Source organism: Trypanosoma conorhini (assembly GCF_003719485.1).
Source record: "Trypanosoma conorhini strain 025E chromosome Unknown Tco_14.4_contig_00395, whole genome shotgun sequence".
Classification (NCBI taxonomy): domain Eukaryota; phylum Euglenozoa; class Kinetoplastea; order Trypanosomatida; family Trypanosomatidae; genus Trypanosoma; species Trypanosoma conorhini.
The window spans coordinates 1-17676 of NW_021704485.1; the positions used below are offsets into that span (position 1 = coordinate 1).

The 17676-nt window shown below is 50.2% G+C and overlaps 9 protein-coding genes across 9 annotated transcripts, besides 9 other annotated features; all 9 read left to right on the forward strand.

Annotated features, from left to right (window-relative positions):
* The first annotated feature begins 155 nt into the window (after nt 1-155).
* Nucleotides 156-179: a microsatellite.
* Nucleotides 180-337: 158 nt separating this feature from the next.
* Nucleotides 338-1036, forward strand: Tco025E_06121 (putative small GTP-binding protein RAB6; the record flags this gene model as incomplete). Its single annotated transcript, XM_029373010.1, has 1 exon — nt 338-1036. One exon carries the CDS (start codon nt 338-340, stop codon nt 1034-1036), a length of 699 nt encoding a protein of 232 aa, XP_029226856.1.
* A 798-nt stretch (nt 1037-1834) lies between these two features.
* On the forward strand, nt 1835-3043 carry Tco025E_06122 (uncharacterized protein; the record flags this gene model as incomplete). The annotated part of the gene is made up of 1 exon (XM_029373011.1): nt 1835-3043. The coding sequence occupies one exon, from the start codon at nt 1835-1837 to the stop codon at nt 3041-3043; it is 1209 nt and encodes a 402-aa protein (XP_029226857.1).
* A 21-nt stretch (nt 3044-3064) lies between these two features.
* Nucleotides 3065-3092: a microsatellite.
* Nucleotides 3093-3404: 312 nt separating this feature from the next.
* Nucleotides 3405-4256, forward strand: Tco025E_06123 (uncharacterized protein; the record flags this gene model as incomplete). The annotated part of the gene is made up of 1 exon (XM_029373012.1): nt 3405-4256. One exon carries the CDS (start codon nt 3405-3407, stop codon nt 4254-4256), a length of 852 nt encoding a protein of 283 aa, XP_029226858.1.
* Nucleotides 4257-5092: 836 nt separating this feature from the next.
* Nucleotides 5093-5116: a microsatellite.
* Nucleotides 5117-5139: 23 nt separating this feature from the next.
* Tco025E_06124 (uncharacterized protein) lies at nt 5140-5700 on the forward strand (the record flags this gene model as incomplete). Its single annotated transcript, XM_029373013.1, has 1 exon — nt 5140-5700. One exon carries the CDS (start codon nt 5140-5142, stop codon nt 5698-5700), a length of 561 nt encoding a protein of 186 aa, XP_029226859.1.
* Nucleotides 5701-5836: 136 nt separating this feature from the next.
* Nucleotides 5837-5853: a microsatellite.
* Nucleotides 5854-5994: 141 nt separating this feature from the next.
* Nucleotides 5995-7374, forward strand: Tco025E_06125 (uncharacterized protein; the record flags this gene model as incomplete). Its single annotated transcript, XM_029373014.1, has 1 exon — nt 5995-7374. One exon carries the CDS (start codon nt 5995-5997, stop codon nt 7372-7374), a length of 1380 nt encoding a protein of 459 aa, XP_029226860.1.
* Nucleotides 7375-8598: 1224 nt separating this feature from the next.
* Nucleotides 8599-8630: a microsatellite.
* A 111-nt stretch (nt 8631-8741) lies between these two features.
* Nucleotides 8742-10571, forward strand: Tco025E_06126 (tRNA pseudouridine13 synthase; the record flags this gene model as incomplete). The annotated part of the gene is made up of 1 exon (XM_029373015.1): nt 8742-10571. The coding sequence occupies one exon, from the start codon at nt 8742-8744 to the stop codon at nt 10569-10571; it is 1830 nt and encodes a 609-aa protein (XP_029226861.1).
* Nucleotides 10572-11259: 688 nt separating this feature from the next.
* On the forward strand, nt 11260-12510 carry Tco025E_06127 (uncharacterized protein; the record flags this gene model as incomplete). The annotated part of the gene is made up of 1 exon (XM_029373016.1): nt 11260-12510. One exon carries the CDS (start codon nt 11260-11262, stop codon nt 12508-12510), a length of 1251 nt encoding a protein of 416 aa, XP_029226862.1.
* A 205-nt stretch (nt 12511-12715) lies between these two features.
* Nucleotides 12716-12761: a sequence feature (A-rich).
* Nucleotides 12762-12884: 123 nt separating this feature from the next.
* Tco025E_06128 (phosphatidylinositol-phospholipase C) lies at nt 12885-15032 on the forward strand (the record flags this gene model as incomplete). Its single annotated transcript, XM_029373017.1, has 1 exon — nt 12885-15032. The coding sequence occupies one exon, from the start codon at nt 12885-12887 to the stop codon at nt 15030-15032; it is 2148 nt and encodes a 715-aa protein (XP_029226863.1).
* A 691-nt stretch (nt 15033-15723) lies between these two features.
* Nucleotides 15724-15748: a microsatellite.
* A 1169-nt stretch (nt 15749-16917) lies between these two features.
* Nucleotides 16918-16946: a microsatellite.
* Nucleotides 16947-17035: 89 nt separating this feature from the next.
* Nucleotides 17036-17078: a microsatellite.
* Tco025E_06129 (group II trans-sialidase superfamily) lies at nt 17079-17676 on the forward strand (the record flags this gene model as incomplete). The annotated part of the gene is made up of 1 exon (XM_029373018.1): nt 17079-17676. A coding segment is annotated over one exon (598 nt), but the record flags the coding sequence as incomplete, so codon positions are not given.

Genomic DNA, 17676 nt, shown 5'->3' on the forward strand with positions numbered 1-17676 from the left:
AAATAGGACATTTTCTTCCTTGGCTAGCGACACGATGTGACTAAGTGTGACCAGTGTTAGAGAGAGCACGCGACGGCGAGGATGCCGATGCGGTTTATATTTAACTCTGATTCTCAATAACCATGTGCTGGCCCTTTTCTGGTGCCTGCTGTGTACTTTTCATCTTCTTTTTCTTCTTCGTTGCAGTGCAATTTAGAGGCGGCGAGTTCGTTGCCTACCGAGGCGAGGGGGCGTCGCTGCTCCGCAAAACGCGGCACAAGATTATCTATCCTCCGAGCCTATTTACGTTCTGTTGTTTCATTCTCGTTTTTGACAGTATCACGTTGGCGCAGTTTCGATGCCGGATATCCCTATAGTTGTTTTGGGGAGCGGTGGTGTTGGAAAGAGTTGCCTGACTATTCAGTACATTCAGGGTCATTTCGTTGACAAGTACGACGCCACCATTGAGGATGTGTACCGCAAGCCTATCGACCTTGACAACCAACCTGCCGTGCTAACAATAGTAGATACAGCAGGACAAGACGCCTTTGGTGCGATGCGTGATCAGTACTTGCGGAAGGGGCAAGGCTTTGTCCTTGTATATAGCATCACCGACGCGGAGAGCTTTCAGCAGCTGAAGCGGATATATGCGCAGCTGCGCCGCGTAAAGGGTGAAAAATCAGTTCCCTGCGTGGTGGTTGGAAACAAGATTGACGAGGTGCACTACCGGGCGGTAAGCGCGGAGCAGGGCAGTTTGTTTGCGGCGCAGGCGGAGTGTCCCTTTCTTGAAGTGACCGCCAAAAATCGAAGGATGGCAGAAGAAGTGTTTGAAACGCTTGTGCGTACCATTCGAAACGGGGGAAATGCGTGCGAGCAGCAGCAGCAGCAGCAGCAGCGGCATGCAAACGGTGTGGGGGAGGCTCCTCGCATCGATGCAACAGGGATAGGAATGAGGCCCCACGCAGGCGGCAACGCGGGGCCGCAGCTTGTGGCACCCCCCGCTGTTTCACCGCGTCCTTATCCAAAGAAAAGGAAAAGTAGATGCTTTCTGCTATGAGGCTGCCCGCGTCTCCTTGTTATCGTTTCCGTTGTTGACGCGGCAAGTATTGTTTTAGAAGGCATTCTCTCTGTTTCTATCATGTGAGATGAAAAAAAAAAGGAAGCGCCTTTGTTTTGCCACCGCCCGTGGTGGGCAGCTTTGTTGCATTCCTTTTTTTTTTTTGTTTCTCTCTTTCAGTGGCTTTACCATTTACCTTCCGTTTCCTGTGTTTTTTTTTTCTGTTGCGTGTGACGGGCGTTAGATTTTTTTCGGGGCTGCAGCGAGTCGGGGGACGCCTCGAACAAAGGGGAAGAGGCAGACGAGGAGAGAAGTAGCTTGGCGAACTCCGGGGCGGTGGACGGAGGTGTGGCGCTGGGCGGATGTAGAGTTGGGGAAAAATGAATCCGCGGCCGTTGAAGATATGCACCTATCGACTGGATGATCCTCGTGAGCTGCGCCAATTGCACGACAGTGGAAGGCTGCGGCTTCAGGGCCCACTCCCGTCTTGCTCGTTGCTTGAGCGGTGCTGTTCAAAGGTGGTCGACACGCACGCCGACCTTGTGGCGTTGCAGAATGTGAGCGATAAAAAAATTTGTTGAGGAGGCTCTTTCGCCTTCCTTCGCCTGTAGCTGCACTGCTGGTTTGCTTTTTGCGTACAACAGAGGCTCGCTGACGTTGACGGACAAGAAGGAGGTGAATCTGTTTGGGCAGGTGATTTGTCGTGCGAAGACGGAACCTGGCTACGCCAGCAGCTTGCCGTCGATTGGCTTTCGTTACTCAAAGCCGTACATACCAGCCACGTATGCCCTGTTTGAGATGCTTGCCGATGCGAAGGAGCCTCCCGTTTCCTTTATTGCGGTGAATTGTGACCTCTCGAGGACGCCGGCGAAACAGCACAACTTTCGCTGTGCGTTGATTTCAGAGATGATTCGGGTTTTATACGAGGACATGCACCTGACGAAGAGTTGGGGAACTGGACGAGTTTTGCTGCTTGGCAGTTTTAAGTCACCCCCTGACTCACCCCCGTACGATTATCTAACGCGCCTTTATGAAGCCAATGAGACGAAATTTCAGTTGCGAGTAACTCGATCAGAGGGGGACCCAGTAATGATCAGGGCAGGATCTGCTTCGTGCGTCGTGCGCCGCTGGTGTTTTATTGCTGTTTGTGCGAATCACTTTCAACTGCATCGTCTGACAAGGATAGTTATTGATGCGCGCAGTGGTTCCCTGGACAATGTGCGTGAATTGGAGCTCGCTACACTGCACGACGATGCCAATCTTCCTGGGGTGGTGAAGCGGGAAGCGAAAACACTTACCCTGGCATTTGCTCCTCCTTGTGAGGTGACAGGGCCACTGCGGCATTTTCGGTTGGCTTGGCGGGAATACCGAGAGGATGCTTCGTCACCGTTGCTGGAAATTGGGTCGAAGCAACATCCTATTAGCTTGTATGGGTTGCCGCACAGATACAACAACACCGAGGAGATGGAGAGGACGAGCCCTCTTTTTCGAAGCGCTTACGCAACGTGCCGGCACCAGCAAGCTCACTGTGGCATGAAGGAACTCTTGAGTAAGCATGCGGAGCTGCGGAGCGTCTTGGCTCCGCTTGACCACACTACCTCTACATTGTGCACTTGGCAGCTCGTCCAGCCGGACCTCAAGGGGGATTGTGTTTCGTTTTGTTCCTCTGGATGTGGGTCCTCGCTTTCTCCGTTCGGGGAAAGTTCAATTTTGGAGCCGCAGTTTACGGTGTTTTTCCCAATAATAGCTAGTTTGCGGACCTCTTCGATCCCCCCACGGGAAGCCAAGGCTGGGGCCGAGTCTGAGGCTGAGGCTGAGGCTGAGGAGGAGTTCGTGTGTGGTACACACGACTACATACTATACACTGCGTCGTCTTTTCACTGCGAGGAGGTGGGTAGGCTCCCATCGCTGGAGGATGTTTGTGCGGGTTGGTTTAAGCCCATCAAGGACGGACCTGCGCTGTCGAGCCATCTGCTGCTCTCCTGCACGCTGACGGTAAAGGCATAAAAAACAAAAGCAAGAAAAAACATTATTATTGCCACTATTATTATTATTAGTTGAATGGGACGAACTGAAGGGTTTGTGACACAACACGTGGCGGACCCTTTTCTTCCTCCGTCCCCCTTTCCCCTTTATTGCGTCAACTGTCCTTTTTGTGTGTGCATTTGCGGTGGTGGCGCCGGTGACGAGGAGCATCTACAATTATTCACTGTTTAGATTACTATGACCCTTTATATCATTGTTTTTGGGTTGGCTAAGGGTCTTCATGGTGCTGTGATAGTGGTGCTTTTCTCGCCACCTCCTTGCCTCTCCCTATTCCTTTTTTTTTGTTTGCTCTGTCCGCGCCTTTTATAACGCAGGGTTGCTGATGCGCGCCGCCGATGCTGAGCCCGTTCCGCGGCGGAATCCCTTCAAGGCGCAATGGCGCACAAATTTACCCTCCTTTCATGAGTGTTTGGCGTCGCTGGGGACCCGGGAGAATTTTCGTAGCTTCGGTGAGGTGTTGGCTGCGGTTAGTCCGCCTCCGCGCGACGTCCCCGAAACATCGTGTGCACTAACTTCACCGGCGATGAACAGGAATGACGACTTCTCATTTTTGACGTTGGAGGTGTCAGACATCACGATGCCAGGAACTCCTCCTCATCCGGTGGAGCGCTACCCGCAGAGCTGCGCCTCCTCAACCGAGCGAACACCGCGACTTAGCGATGACGAAGAGAGGGGTGAAGGAATTTCTTTGACGTCGCCTCAGCTTCCTCCATTGTGCCCCAACGCCTCTCCCATTGCACACAGTCCTCCTGCGCTGGGGAAGTCTTGCTCAATCCCGCGAACAGAGCCGCAAGAGGTGTTGACTACACATTTTGTTGCGCGCACGAGGCCAGCACTGTTGAAAGAAGGAGGAAATGTGGACGCCGTCTCTGTGAAAGAAATTCCCATTGCCCATGTAGAGCACTCGGCTCGCCATGAAGGGGAGACCGTTCTGGCGCCAAGCGAAGACTTTTTCTTAGAAAATGACAGGGGCGTGGGAGAGTGGTGTTATATCAATCAGCGTGTGGACAGCATTATCCCTCCCTTGTCTGAGTGGAGTGACGGAAATTGGCTTAGTGACCCATTGGACTCTTACGGCGACTTTGCGTACCATCATCCTTTGCTCTATCGGGTCACTGCAGACACAGCACGGGAGGCTGGACTAAGGGGGCATTTCTTTTTTCAATGCACATGATGATTTGTCTAATTAGGCAAATTTACCATTGAGTGAGTTGCGATTTATTGGCGACGGCATAACGCTTCTGTCGCGGTGGTGCCGTGGTGTGAATCAGGGCAGTTTCACTAGAAATAATGGAGGGCTGAGACAGGTTTGACGACAGTTTGACCCTTTTCCATACCCTGACTCTCCGTGGCGGGGCTTTCTCGTTTCTTTGACGCCTTTCCCGAGAGGCAAGGGGAGTTGCGAAATTTATTTTTGGTTGGTATTATTATTGTTTTTCTCCCTCACTTTATCTTTTCGCCTCGAAGGAAGGACAAATAAAAAAAAAAAGGACACAAAGACAAGGCCAGCGGCTTGATCTCGTTGTGCCGGGAAATGCATGCAGGCCCCCAAAGAGGTGAGGCGTCTTCTTAGCCCCTGTGGAATGAGGTGGGGAGATGGATCTCTCTATGATGTCGGTTGCATGAGGAGAAGAAGGCGGTCTGCTCTATAGCTGAGTTCGTGCCTTCTTCTTTGGCGCCCCTCGTCGCTGGTGTGGTGGGTATATGACACTTCCCGCTGTGCGGTTCTTGTTGGCAGAAAGATCTGCGGAAGACGCCCACAGTACTTGAATAATAACCCCCTTGAGAGAAGCAGTTCCACCTTTTGCAGCATTCTGGCTTCTGCTTTTTTTCACCTCCGTTTTCTCTTTCACCTTTTAGTTACTCTCAATTGGCGTAGGAGCTGTCCCTCCAATTTTCCTCCCTTTTCACCTTTTACTTTTCTTGCCTTCCATCAACGTGCCCTAATGACTTGCAGTCAAGCTTCTTCTTTGCCTTTCTTTTCTTCTAACAGGGCCACAAGTGCCGCCTTTGTTGTTGTTGTTGTTTTTTTGTGCGTTCAAACCTCTCCGCTTCAGATGCGGGAAAAGTTCCTGGTCTCGCCTCCACGGCGATCATTGAGTGCGCCCTGCGCGACACTTCGACATGTGTGCCCCGTTTATGCCCATGAAGTAAATGAGGAAGAGTTGCGTGCGGAGGTGGTGGAGGCCGTATCGTCTCTTGCCAACCCGCGCCTGCGCGTAACGAGGGTGGCCTTTTTGTTTCCTTCTTTCGCCACGAGTGTCTCGTCTAGCGTCGAAACTACAGGGGACAATGGGGCCTGGCAGCTTGTATCGAACTCACAGGCATGTGTGCAGGAGGAAACTGCTGGCCAGCCGGTTTTATTTGACCGCCTTAGAATGGCAAATTCACAAATAAATCTCTTGAATAGCATGAGCGGGCAGACGCTGCAGCGGTGCGCTGAGCTCGAGGAAAATAATATATCACTTAGTCGTGCGCTGACGCAGGCCCTTGACGAGAACCGACAACTGAGTGAGCGGTTACAGAGCTGCTTGGAGGAGCTTGAGACGCAAAGGAAATTGGTGGCGGTGTTGCACCGCGAGTTGCAGGCCGCGCGACATGCGACAAGCACTCTGTAAAGCTTAAAAAAAAAATGGTTCTAGGCCAAACTACAGCTGTATGCTAGAACTCCACCACCAAAGGAAGAAATTAGACCCCCCCCAAAAAAAAAACGGACCAAACAAAACGGAGGAGTAAATATGTTTATATCCAAGATGTGTGTGTGTGTGTGTTTATCTTATTATTATTATTGTTTTGTTCGCAATGCTCGTCTAATATTCTTATACTCTCATCTGTTTTTGTGCTTCCTCTCCCTGGTTGGCTCGAAAACTACAATTCCCCTCTCCTCGCATGGCGTAGTGAGTGCACCTGTTATGAGGCGTGCATTACTTACTGTTTTGTCGCCGTCGGCGTCTGTAAGGCGTGCCAGTGTCTTTAGCCCACGCTACGATTGGCGCACTTCGGGCGTGCACGACGTCGCTCCGAGGGACGAGGGAGATTTCGTGTATGCGGGGGCAGCGCAGACGCTACCGGGGGCCCACCCCCTGCCACTGTACCACCCGCATAACACCGTTACCCGACCCTTAATTTCACCCTATTTGCCTTCACCCCAGCGCACGCATCCGTACTTTACCGAGCCCTTACCCGAATTGCCGCACTTTAACACAACAAAACCGATGGTCTACACATGTGGGACCATAAAACAACGGATTATTGTACCTGTGTTTAACCTGAAGAACGAAGTAACACACACCCGAGAGCTTGATCCATTTGTTTTTGGCATGTATCCTGAAACCGAAGAGCTCAGCAAGAATCTCACCTACTGGTTAGTGCGATGCCAAAATTACGCTAGTAAATGGGACTACGAAACACGCGAGATTTGGCGAAAGGCCAAAAAGAATTGGCCAAACACTGGGATGGGGATGCCACGTGTCGGCAATAGGAAAAATCACCAGTACCCGTGGGGTGGGCGCACGAAGCCATCCAAGCCATGGAATATGCTTATGCCCACTATGGATGTCAAAACCTGGAGTAAGAGTAATCGCATGATGTTGACCCTTAAAATGCTACAAGGACGGTTGCAGATTGTAGACAAACTCACTTTACCAGAGCCTACGCAAGGCTGCTATCTGGATCTTTGTAGCACAATGGAGTGGGATGTACGGCATACGGGAGGTGGCGTTCTATTCATGGATGGCGGTTCCCGCATTTCCCCCAGCATTGAATTTGATCGCTCCTTCTTTTTTGGTAGTTTCTTTAACGGTCGAAACAAGGTGGTTCGACCCACTCTGTTGTGCGATGAGCAGTATGATTACAACAAGACAGCTGCTAAGCAGCGAATGAAGGGCCCCAAGGGCCCAAAAAACCCCATTCCCATTAACCGTTTTAACGTCTTTGATGCGATGCAACACGAAAGGCTTGTTGTTACCGAAGGTGCCATTATGCAATTGGAGGAGGAAATGTACGAGCACAAGTTACGTATCCTCCCTCCACATATTCGCAATCAACTTCCAGAGCGTGGCTACCTCGATAGCGAAACGCTTGGAAATTGTGCTCCGTCCTTGAAGACAGTGCAGATGGAAGCAGCTGCTCGCACAGAGGAGATCGAAAGCACTATGTATCTACCTTTTGCTGACAATCCTTACCAGTTTTGGGGCGATGAGGCCACGGCTTCTTATGCGGTTGATGCTGTTGATGGAACAATTCAACAGTTTGTAAATGGGTCGAAGTCATCATGGTCGATGCTCTCGTAATTTGTCTCCTCTGGGTGTTTTTTTTATTATTATTTGCTTTCCACCTTCGATGACACTGTTGAGGATTTTTTTCTTTAAAAAAAATCTTTGCGAAAACTTGCGGGAGAAGTGCTCACGCCTTACGAATCATTTGCTGATAACAACATCAAATGACCGCATTCTATCCCTTTAATGTTGTTGCAGTAAGGCTTTCGCCATGAGTAGGTTTTAGAAGCTCAAGTTGACAAGCAAGGCTCCTTTGTCAGGTACGCTCGCCAGCATACGCCCATCGTGGCCGGATGTCGAATGGTGGACGCCCAGCATTTTGGTTATTGAAGTCTTGGGTGCAGCACAATGGGCCCGCACGGTTCCCGTTTTAATTTTCGCCCGGCATTAATGCCGCATTTGATGTATCACGTCGTACTTCTTCTTATTTGGGGCGCAACGAAATTGTGAATTTGCTTGGGCCAAGGCCACGGAGTGCATTTTTGAGACGAATTCCCATCGTCACCATCCGAGACCTGGATTATTATTATTATTTTTTTTTTCCATTTAACCCACATTGGGCAAACGAGTGCGTGCGCTAGGCCGTTCCATTGGTTTCCCTTTGTTTTTGTTTTAAAAGGTCTTCATTGCTGCTCCGTATTTGTGGCCTACCGATGGCCTCTCGGGGGAAAAGAGAGGGTTGCGGCGGCGTGGGCTGTGGCGGGCGGCCCTCTTTCATGCATTAGTCTCTGGATGTATGCCTTCTCTTCGTTGAGCTTGCCCCCCCGCGTTGATTAATTTTCAAATCTGTGTTGGCGATTCACCCCCTGCAATACGGGACACCTGGCCCCGAAGGCCCTGAAGCCGCGCACTGACATCACGCAGCAAATGGAAAGTTTTGTCATTTAACTGAGCCTGAGCCCACTTGTACTGGTAGTAGAGCGCCGGCGCTGGCCCTTCAAGTGTTGTCGCCCATTACCTGCACGAAGCTTCTCTGGCTGCTCTGGATGCACTTGGCGGCGCCGTGTTTCGCGGCATGACAAATGCAATAGTCGAATTCCGTAGCGTCTCGAAACACTGCTTCAAAGTTTTGAAGCTGTCATGAAATATCTATTGAATCCGCCCTGCCTAGTTAGTTCGTAAATGTATTTGGTATGGTTTTTTCCATGCCGGCCAGCCCCGGGCCGGCACATTCGGTTGCGTGAGACATTCCACTAAGGGAAAGTAAAGCTTACAATATTCTTTCTCACCCACCACGCATGTATGTATGTGTGTGTGTGCGTCTATTTGTGCTTTGTATTGTCCCTGATGTGTTGCGGGAATTATCTTGTTTTCCAAACCCTTGTTTTCTCCTTCCCCCCCTTTTTTTGTGGGATACACACAATCTATTGTTTTTAAAGTAGATGAAGCTGGCTTCCAAAGGGCCCATTTTGCGGTGGTCGGCGCGGAACCCGACGACGGGCGCCGTTTTTTCACGGAGTGACTGGCTCTCGGGCCGTGACTTCGGTCGTGAGGAAAGGGACTCGGGGCTGTTGCTTCGTCTACGCGACATTGGTAGTCGCTGCTCAGATGCTGCTCTTCCCATTGCCGTGGTCAAGGCACAGTCAAGTGACTTCCAGGTGAATGAGATCGATGCAAGTGGTAGCGTAGCTACGCTGGAAAAGGCTCCCAAGGGCAAGTGGCGGAAAATATCACGCCAAAAAACGCTCCTGATTGAGGATGACGCGGCGACTCCATTTGGTGACCCGACCAAGACGTTTACTCCGCGTGTGCAAAGTTATGGGGAGTATGTGAGAATCTTGGGGAAGCTTCCGCGGGACTCTCCTATCTTGCGGTTCGTCGTCTACAGGGACGCCTATTCCCTTCTTAGCGTTGAAAACCGTATGGGGTATGCGTTGTCCCTTCAACCGGGCTCCGCGTTATTGTGTGAGTCTGCTGGGGGTTCCTTTGGCTGTATTTCACAGTATGGCCTCTGCATTGGCATGACAAGAGAACTTCTTCCACACGCTTCGCGTCACTACAACTTGCATCCTCTTATTTTCAACCCTCAAACGTACCACGCAGAAGAGAGCCTTGATTTTTTGTTGCGGAGACCCTCTGGGCATTACTACCGTCTTGTTTTGCGCTGTGTCGACGGGGACCAGGACTCCATAAACCATCGACTAAAGGTATTAAGCGAGGGAGGATTTGTGAATTATTTTGGTCTGGAAATGTTTGGGATTGGGTCGAACAGATTGTTTGATGTCGCTGCTTTCGCCGCCAAAGGGGATTTCCGACAAGCTGTGGGGGGCCTGCTTCAATGCATCGCGGAGTGTGATGGCATGCATCACGATTACTACATCAAGTACCTGAACGCCGATCCCGGCACCGTACTGGGGATAGCAAAGTTGTGGGCCGCTGCGGCGAAGCACATGCGATCCCAAAAGTGGGTGGTTGACTTGTTAAAGGGTGTGGTAGACTACCATGAGAGTGGGGAGGCGGGGCAACATCTTTGTGAAATCTGGGGGTCTCTTCCCATCCGGGAGAGGATTCAATCTAGTGCAGCGGAGTTTGTATGGAACGCCATGGCCTCCCAAAGGCTCTTGTCGAGGGGCTTGGAGGTGGTTGAAGGGGATGTGGTGCGGTCGCGCCTCCTCGACAGCTCTATTGCCAGGGGCTTGTCTTCTGCTTCATGTGAGTATAAAACGGTTACAGCGGAGGATATAAGACTAGGTGTTTACGATATCACAGACGTAGTTCTTCCTGTTCCCTACGGTAGTGACGCCTTTAATCGTTGCCTGTTTCCTCAACTCGCGCCTTTCGATTGCCAGCTCTACAAGGAGTTTGCAGCAAAGCATGGCTTGTCTTTTTTGTTTGAGAAACCACTTGAGCCATCCGCATTCCCGCGGGAGTTTTATCGACCGCTTGTAGAGAGACCTAGGAACCTTCAGGCTTCCGTGATTAATGACCCAAACTCGTTTACATGTTTAAAATCAGATCTTTTGATTATGCAGGAGCAAAAGCTGATCCATGCGAAGGACATGGACTACGCCTCGCGGGTGCGTGAGCCCTGCGTGTATAATGTCTCGGAGCGTTTTGTGGAAAAGATGGAACCCATTAAAAAGACCCATACAGGCCCTAATTCTGTCGTTCTGTTTTGCCAACTTTCAGAAGGAACATCACCGTTTGTAATGCTGAGAGAGGCCTTTTCCCTCCGCTACGCTGCGTTTCAAGACATGTATGGCGTTTTGTAGCTCTCCTAAGGCTTCTACATGTGAACATCTCTCGCTATCGGTGGTGGTGTTGTTGTTCTCTCTGTTTGCCAACCCGAGAGAAAAGGAGTGTGAGAGAGGGGGGAAGGAATAAAAGTGTTGTATATTTAAATAAATACATATGTGTGTGTGTTTATCCTCGTGCCCTTTACGGCTTCTTCGCTCTTGTGCTCCCTCTTTTATGTAGCCCTTTTTTTTCTTCCCCTTTTTCACCGTGGTTGAGTCTTCTTGAACCTGCCAAAAGGAGGGTAGAGAGGGGGAGTGGGGAGGCGGGAGAATTTGCACCAATGATAACCGAGAAGGAAAAGGAGGAAGCAACGCCAGCTCCACTTGAGGGAGTCACTGCCTCTCCATTCAGGGTCGTGCTCACAAACCTGGGTGTAGACCTGGAAACTGTTGGCGGTGTGACGTATCCCCACCACGTGTTTGGCCATAAAATGGTGTTGAAGCCTGTTGGACAGCCAGAAATTCTTCTCCCTGGAGCTTACGGTGAGGTGTATGTGGAGCCTGGCACAGAATATTCGGTCCAGTCTGTTTTCACTACGCCTTGAAGCAAACTGTGTTTGGGGGGCTCTTTCAATTTGTGCAGTGAAGCCCATTACAATCCTTCTCCTCTCCTTGAGTCTTGCATTGATGCTGGGGGTGCGGGGGGAGAGCACTTGCGTGTTCCATGCATTTTCCTTTTCCTGACTCTTTTACGACTTCTACTACTGAGGATGAGGAGCAACGAAAGATGCGTGTGTTTCAGGCGAGCCATGACTACGTCAATACGGGCCGGTACTATTTGCCCCTTGCCAAGGACGACCTCGTCCTCATCCTGGAGGAGCACCCCAGCGGTTGGTGGACGGCGCAGAACGTGAACGGTGCCAAGGGACTTGTTCCCTCAACCTTTTTGAAGGAATTCCTTATTTGCCCTCCTTTAGAAGTGCTGCTCCACGAGCATTCCATCATGTTGGCAGCACAAAGCTTTTCCGTTGACTTATCTTTGCACGCCCCAGCCCCCTTAAATCCTGGTGAGGAGCTTCAACAATGGAAAACAAATTGTGAGATGACTACCTTGACAGAGCTGGAGCGCGGCGTTGGGGATCTTCTTCTGCAGCGGGAAACGGCTCGACGAGGGCTACTGGAAAGCCTAGAAGCGTTGGTGGGAGACACCAGGGAAGCCTTAAAGGAGGAGGGTACATGGGACACGGATGCTGCGTCCTTGAGCTTGGAACTGGGTGCGTTGAGGCAGCGCATGGATACACTGGAGGCACAAGAAAAGCAGGCACGGGTTGAGTTAGGCTTCTTAAGGGACAATGTGCGGAAATCAAGGTGCCAGGCACCTGTGAAGCTACTTCGCCTGGTTGGAGAGTTTCTTGGGAACACGGTTGGTACTACCGCTCAGGTTGCACTGTACCTGGAAGCTCTTCACGGCAAATTGGAAATATATCATGAAGATGTGCGGATGACTGAGGCGAAGTTGTCCTTGCTTAGCAAAAGTGCCCATGAATTAGGGCGCATGTGTCGGGAGGAAAAGAACCTCCTTTCGTACCGAATTGGCCTTCGAGACGCCAAGGTCCGTGCAATGTTGGGCTTCTGGTCGGAGCGGGCGGAGGCGGCGAAGGAAGCTTACCTGCAGACGAAGTTGCAGTCTCATCTCTCGGAGGCCTTGCGCAGGGAGGAGGAAGATCGCTTACGACAGCTGGTAGTGGAGGGGCGCGCAAAATACATGGAGGCGGAGGATGAATTTCGGCACTGGAGGGAGAAAACCCAAACTACCAAGCGATTGCTTGAAGCGAAGGGAACCGTCGATCCGCTAAACCAGGCTATCAAACGACTGACAGACGAAGCGCAAGTATGGCGGAACAAATTGCTCTCCACAGGTGAAGCTGCGCAGCAACCAACGAAAGGAGTGGAGGAAGAAAAAAGAAGCACGTAACGCGAATATATTTAAAGGCAGGTGTGTGTGTGTGGTGGGGGCAAACTGTATAGTGCAGTGTATATATATATACATGTCGGTGTCCGCATGGGAGCTTATTAAGTACGATGGGCGCAGGTGTGTTGCCGGGGGACTTTGCAGCTCCTTCTGACCATTGAGCATTCTTCATAATCTTCTTCCGCCTCTCACCGTTCAAATCACGCCCAAAACAACAAGGAAATAATAATAATAATAAACAAAAAAAAAAAGAACTGGGCGAAACGGGAAAGGGAGCGAGACAGGCGACGAAGTAGAATAACATAAACACAAAGTTGGAGTGTCCAGTGTGTGAAGCACAAAAAGTTTTTTTTTATTGTTTTTGATCAAGGCGTGCAATGGGCGCATGTACGAGCAAAGTTACCGTCGAGGAAAAGATGTCTCGTTATGTTCCGACCGCCCAAAAACTGGTAGACGCATTTTTCGGAGAGAACGAGTCCACATCGAGCGCTGAGGCAGGAGCTTTTTTTTCGTGTCTCTGGGGAGCCTCGCGTGATGTTCTTCTTTGCAACAGCGAGGAGGCAACCGATTTTCTTAATCGCTCGTGCGAAGCAAATCCAAAATCGGCGGTGGCACTGGATTCGTACCTTTTCTTATCAAAGGGCAGGCACGTTGTGTGGGACTTGAATCGTGCGATGTTCATGACAATATGGATGAAGTATGACGCCGATAACAGTGGGGACATTAGCCTCTGTGAACTTGGTAAACTTGTCAAGGGTTTGAATTTCTCCGAAGACCTCTCCAAGGAACTCACAGCTACGGTAAAAGCTGCAGGTGGAAATGTGAACTACGCCTTTTTGGAAAAGGCGTATCTTTCCTTGACGAGGCTGGACGAACTTGAATACGTGTTTCGAAGTATTGCCGGCCCAGAAAGGGACAGCATAACGAGGGATGAATTCAACTCATTTCTTTGCGATTCTCAGGGGGAGGAGCGGGATGGGGCTCACGTGAAGGATATTTTGAACTCTCTATTTGCCGTCCACACAGGTGAGGTCCATCTAAACGCCTTCCTCGCCTTTCTAGGGGATCACCGTTTCAACAGCATTTTGGATGGCGAAAAGACCTTTAAGGTATACCATGATATGAATCAGCCAATTTGCAACTATTTTATCAATTCCTCACACAATACATACTTGACTGGGGATCAATTGACAAGCAAGTCATCGACAGAGATGTACAAAAAAGTTCTGCTTGATGGATGCCGCTGCGTGGAGTTGGATTGCTGGGATGGCTTTGCGGGTGAGCCTGTCGTCTATCACGGTCATACACGAACATCCAAGATATCGTTTCGCTCCTGCATACACGTGATCAAGGAGAACGCCTTTCGGGTTTCGCAGTACCCAGTTATTCTTTCTCTCGAGGTTCACACAAGCCCTGCCCAACAAGATCGAATGGCGGATATTATGTGCCACACCTTTGGGGAGATGCTATTCCAGAGCCCGTGGGGCCCGCAGGAGCCTCCGACCTTTTTGTTTTCTCCAGAGAACCTAAAGAGGAAAATACTCGTAAAGAGCAAGCGTGCAGCGTCGGCGTCGTCCGATGCTGAAGCGGGGAAGACGGACAGCGAGGAAACGGAGGAAAACGAGGAGGAGGAGGAGGAGAGGAAAAGACTGGAGACCAATCACGCCTACAGGCAGTTCAAGGAGGGAAAGAGGAAGGAGCAGAAAACGAAGGAAAGAAGGTTTTCGGAAAAGCTCTCACGTATCGTTTCCATTGAGTCTGCTGGATTTAAAGGCACTGATGACATGTCCTACCTAGAGGAACGACAAGCGTACCAGTGCACTTCTCTGGTTGAATCCAAGGCAAAAAAACTCGCCCTAACAAAGGCGGAGGAGTTTAAATTGATTAACCGGTATTGTCTTACCCGCACCTACCCCGCGGGATCGCGGTTTGACAGCAGCAACTACGATCCCCAAACCCTTTGGAATTGCGGCTGCCAAATTGTGGCACTCAATTGGCAATCGAGGGAAACCTATGAATGGAGACTTAACAGGGGATTTTTTTCCGACAATGGAAATTGCGGGTACTTGTTGAAGCCTAAAAGCCTGCGTTTGAAGACTGGGCTGCGCCGCGGGTCCCAGGTGCGGTCATTTAGTTTGGAAATTATTTCTGCCTTTTGCCTCCCTAAACCGAACCGCGCCAATAAGGGCGAGATTGTGGATCCTTTTATTAAGTGTTTTATTGAGGGTCCAGACGGCAATAGCAGCCCAAAGACCACGGGGACGATTCGCAACAACGGCTTTCATCCGGTATGGCGGGGAAAAGGTCTGCAGAATGAGTTTTCGTGGGATGTGCAGGACTGGGAACTCTCCACACTTGTCGTGCAGATTTATGATGAGGACAAACACACCCGCAACGATTTTCTGGCAGAGTCTATTTTGCCGTTGCGTGTGCTAAAAAAAGGCATTCGACGGATTCCAATACATGACATTAACGGAGTTGACATCTTTGGTTCATTTCTTATCTGCTCCGTGAGTTTTTTTTGATGCATTTTTGCGAGGGCTCCGTAAAAATAGTGTTCCTCTTTGCGGAATTCGGCGATGCAAAGCAAGAAAAAAAATGTCTTTGCTTCCTTTTATACCTCATCTGTACTTCACTACTCGTTTTTATACATGTACGTATGTATTCATCTTTCCTATTCTCTGCATGATTTTTTTTTGGCCTGTTTGTGTGCTTCTGGGAGGAGTGGCGCATAGACCAGCAGGCGTCAATGTACATTGTAATACCTTCCCCAAGGCACTTCGTTGCAACTTGCAACTTCTGAAGGCCTAACAAACCCGGTCCGCCATGCCCCCGCGCAGGAGGCGGGGCAGAGGCGCTTTCAGCAACTCAATCTATTGTCATGAATTCCATGATTATGAATGCTGCAGAGTCCTCTTGGGTTAGCTGTAGCGTTTGAGTTAAATATATATTGATATACAGGTAAGCAACATGATACCTGGCCACATTGCGACATATGCTCCGCCCATCATTTTTCTGGTCTAAATGCGAAGGAGAGAGAAAAACAAGGTAAAACAAGACATGAGCTATTCTTTCCCCCCCCCCCCCGTGGACCCACTTTTTCTGCGTATTTTTTCTGTGCCCCTGCGTTCACCGTTGTTGTCGTTGTCGTTTTGTCTTTGATATTCTTCTTGCAGTACTGTTCCTTGTGTGTCCCTTTGGCGGCCCTGCGAGTTTTCTCTTTCTCTCTCTCTGCTTTCTCACCGCACCTAATAGTCTTCTTTGTGCTTTCTCGCGAATTCATCCCGTTGACGGACTTCTTTTAACTATATACAAAGAACAACACGAAGAGCCTCACAATGGCCTCTACGTACGCCCTCATCGCGGCTGCGCTTCTGGCTGTGTCAGACTTCGTGTCTGCTGAGGGTAACAGCACCAATAAGGAGGATAAAAAGGAGTTTCCTCTCGTCTGGGTGTGCCTGGGAGTCACGATTGTGGGTATTGCTATCGCGTTGTACGTTGCCTACCGCCGTCCCGACGAGCTCCATCTTCCCGGCGCAACGGTGCTGGTTACCACCGAAAGTGAGACGGCGAACGGAGGAAACGAGCCAGCCAAGAATGACACGCCACACGACAACTCTGAAAGAGTTTAAACTGAAACGCGTCACTTTAGCAGGAACCCCCCAAGCTGAAAAGGAAAAGGAACAGGCAAAGTAAGAATAGTGAATACTGCAATCGCCTCCACAACAGTAGTATGCTAAAAGGTGAGATTCATTTCATGCCTCCCCCTCTCTCTCCCCCCGTTTTTTTTTTCATTATGTTTGACTTTTTAATTGTCCCTGAACTTTCTTTCTGTATAGGTCAAGGGCAAAACGAAAAGGATACGCAAACCAGAACGCCCATTCTCCTTCTTCTGTATACCCAATGCAAACGATGAGTGACTCCCATGCTATATTTGCGTTGCGGGAAATGCTGGCGGAAGGGGCGCTTATCAGTGTTTTTTATTTATGCGAGTGTGCCCCTTCACAGCGATCGTTTTTTTAATTATTATTAGCTTATGAGCCTAAGCAACGGAACCCGACAACAAAGATGCTTTCGAGTAACCGCAATGCCCACCGAAAAAAAAAAGAGGGGAAGAAAACCACAGTAATAATAAAAGGACACGATGGACGCAAGAAAGGAGGAAGCAGTACTGCATCATACCTATCTTCATATAATGCTGGGCTAGAGGGTTGCCAAACGAGGTTCGATGCGTACGTTTTTTTTTTTTTACTGGTTCTGACACAGAGCAGCTCCTGATGTATGCTTGCAACGACAATGTTGGCAGTGCTGACGGTTTTACCCTTTTTCCTTCCTGCTACTTCTCTCGCATACAAAGACGCCGAAGGAGCGGGACCAAACGCTGCTTGCCGCCGTGCACTTAGCAGTCGCCACAACACACAACACACACCGCACACGCATAACCGTCGCTGCCTGAGCGGATCCACCACAAGGAGGGAAAGAGGGAAGGAAGTGAGAGAGGCCCAACATGCCGCGGCGTCTGTTTTCCGCTGCGGTGCTGCTGCTCCTCGTTGTGCTGATATGCTGCAGCTATGGAGCTGTGCACGCTGAGGGGAATAAGCCAAAGGAAGTGCAACTGCCACCGAATGTTGAACTTTTCGTGCCAAAAAAGACAGTCGGAACTGAACGGTAAAGATGAAACAAGAAAGTTTTTTGCCTCATCTTCGCTTGTCATTGCCGGTGGCGTCTTGGTTGCTTTTGCCGAAGGTCACATCGACTACACAGACCCCCATAGTCATTTGGTGGGGTACACGTATTCTAATATTGTGGCGGGGTACATCGACGCTGCAGAGAGCTGGGCGCCTCTTGTCGCTGCGATCGACGCAAACCAGTGGAAGGCATACAGCGTCTTTGCCAGAACCACCAGCCAAGTGGATCGTGTGGGCCGTGCGTTTTTCCCCACCACAGTTGCAAAGGACAACAAGGTATTGCTTCTTGTGGGAAGCCACTATTTGATCGACGACAGTACTGAGTCAGTGTGGACGAAAGGTGACTGGAGTCTTGCTTTGCTGGTGGGTGAGGCTACGCGAGGCAAACAGATCCAGTGGGGCCAGCCCCAACAGCTGCTACCACAGATCGCCCAATCCGCTCAAGCGAACCAGCTGGATGAGTTTTTTGGTGCTGGTGGCT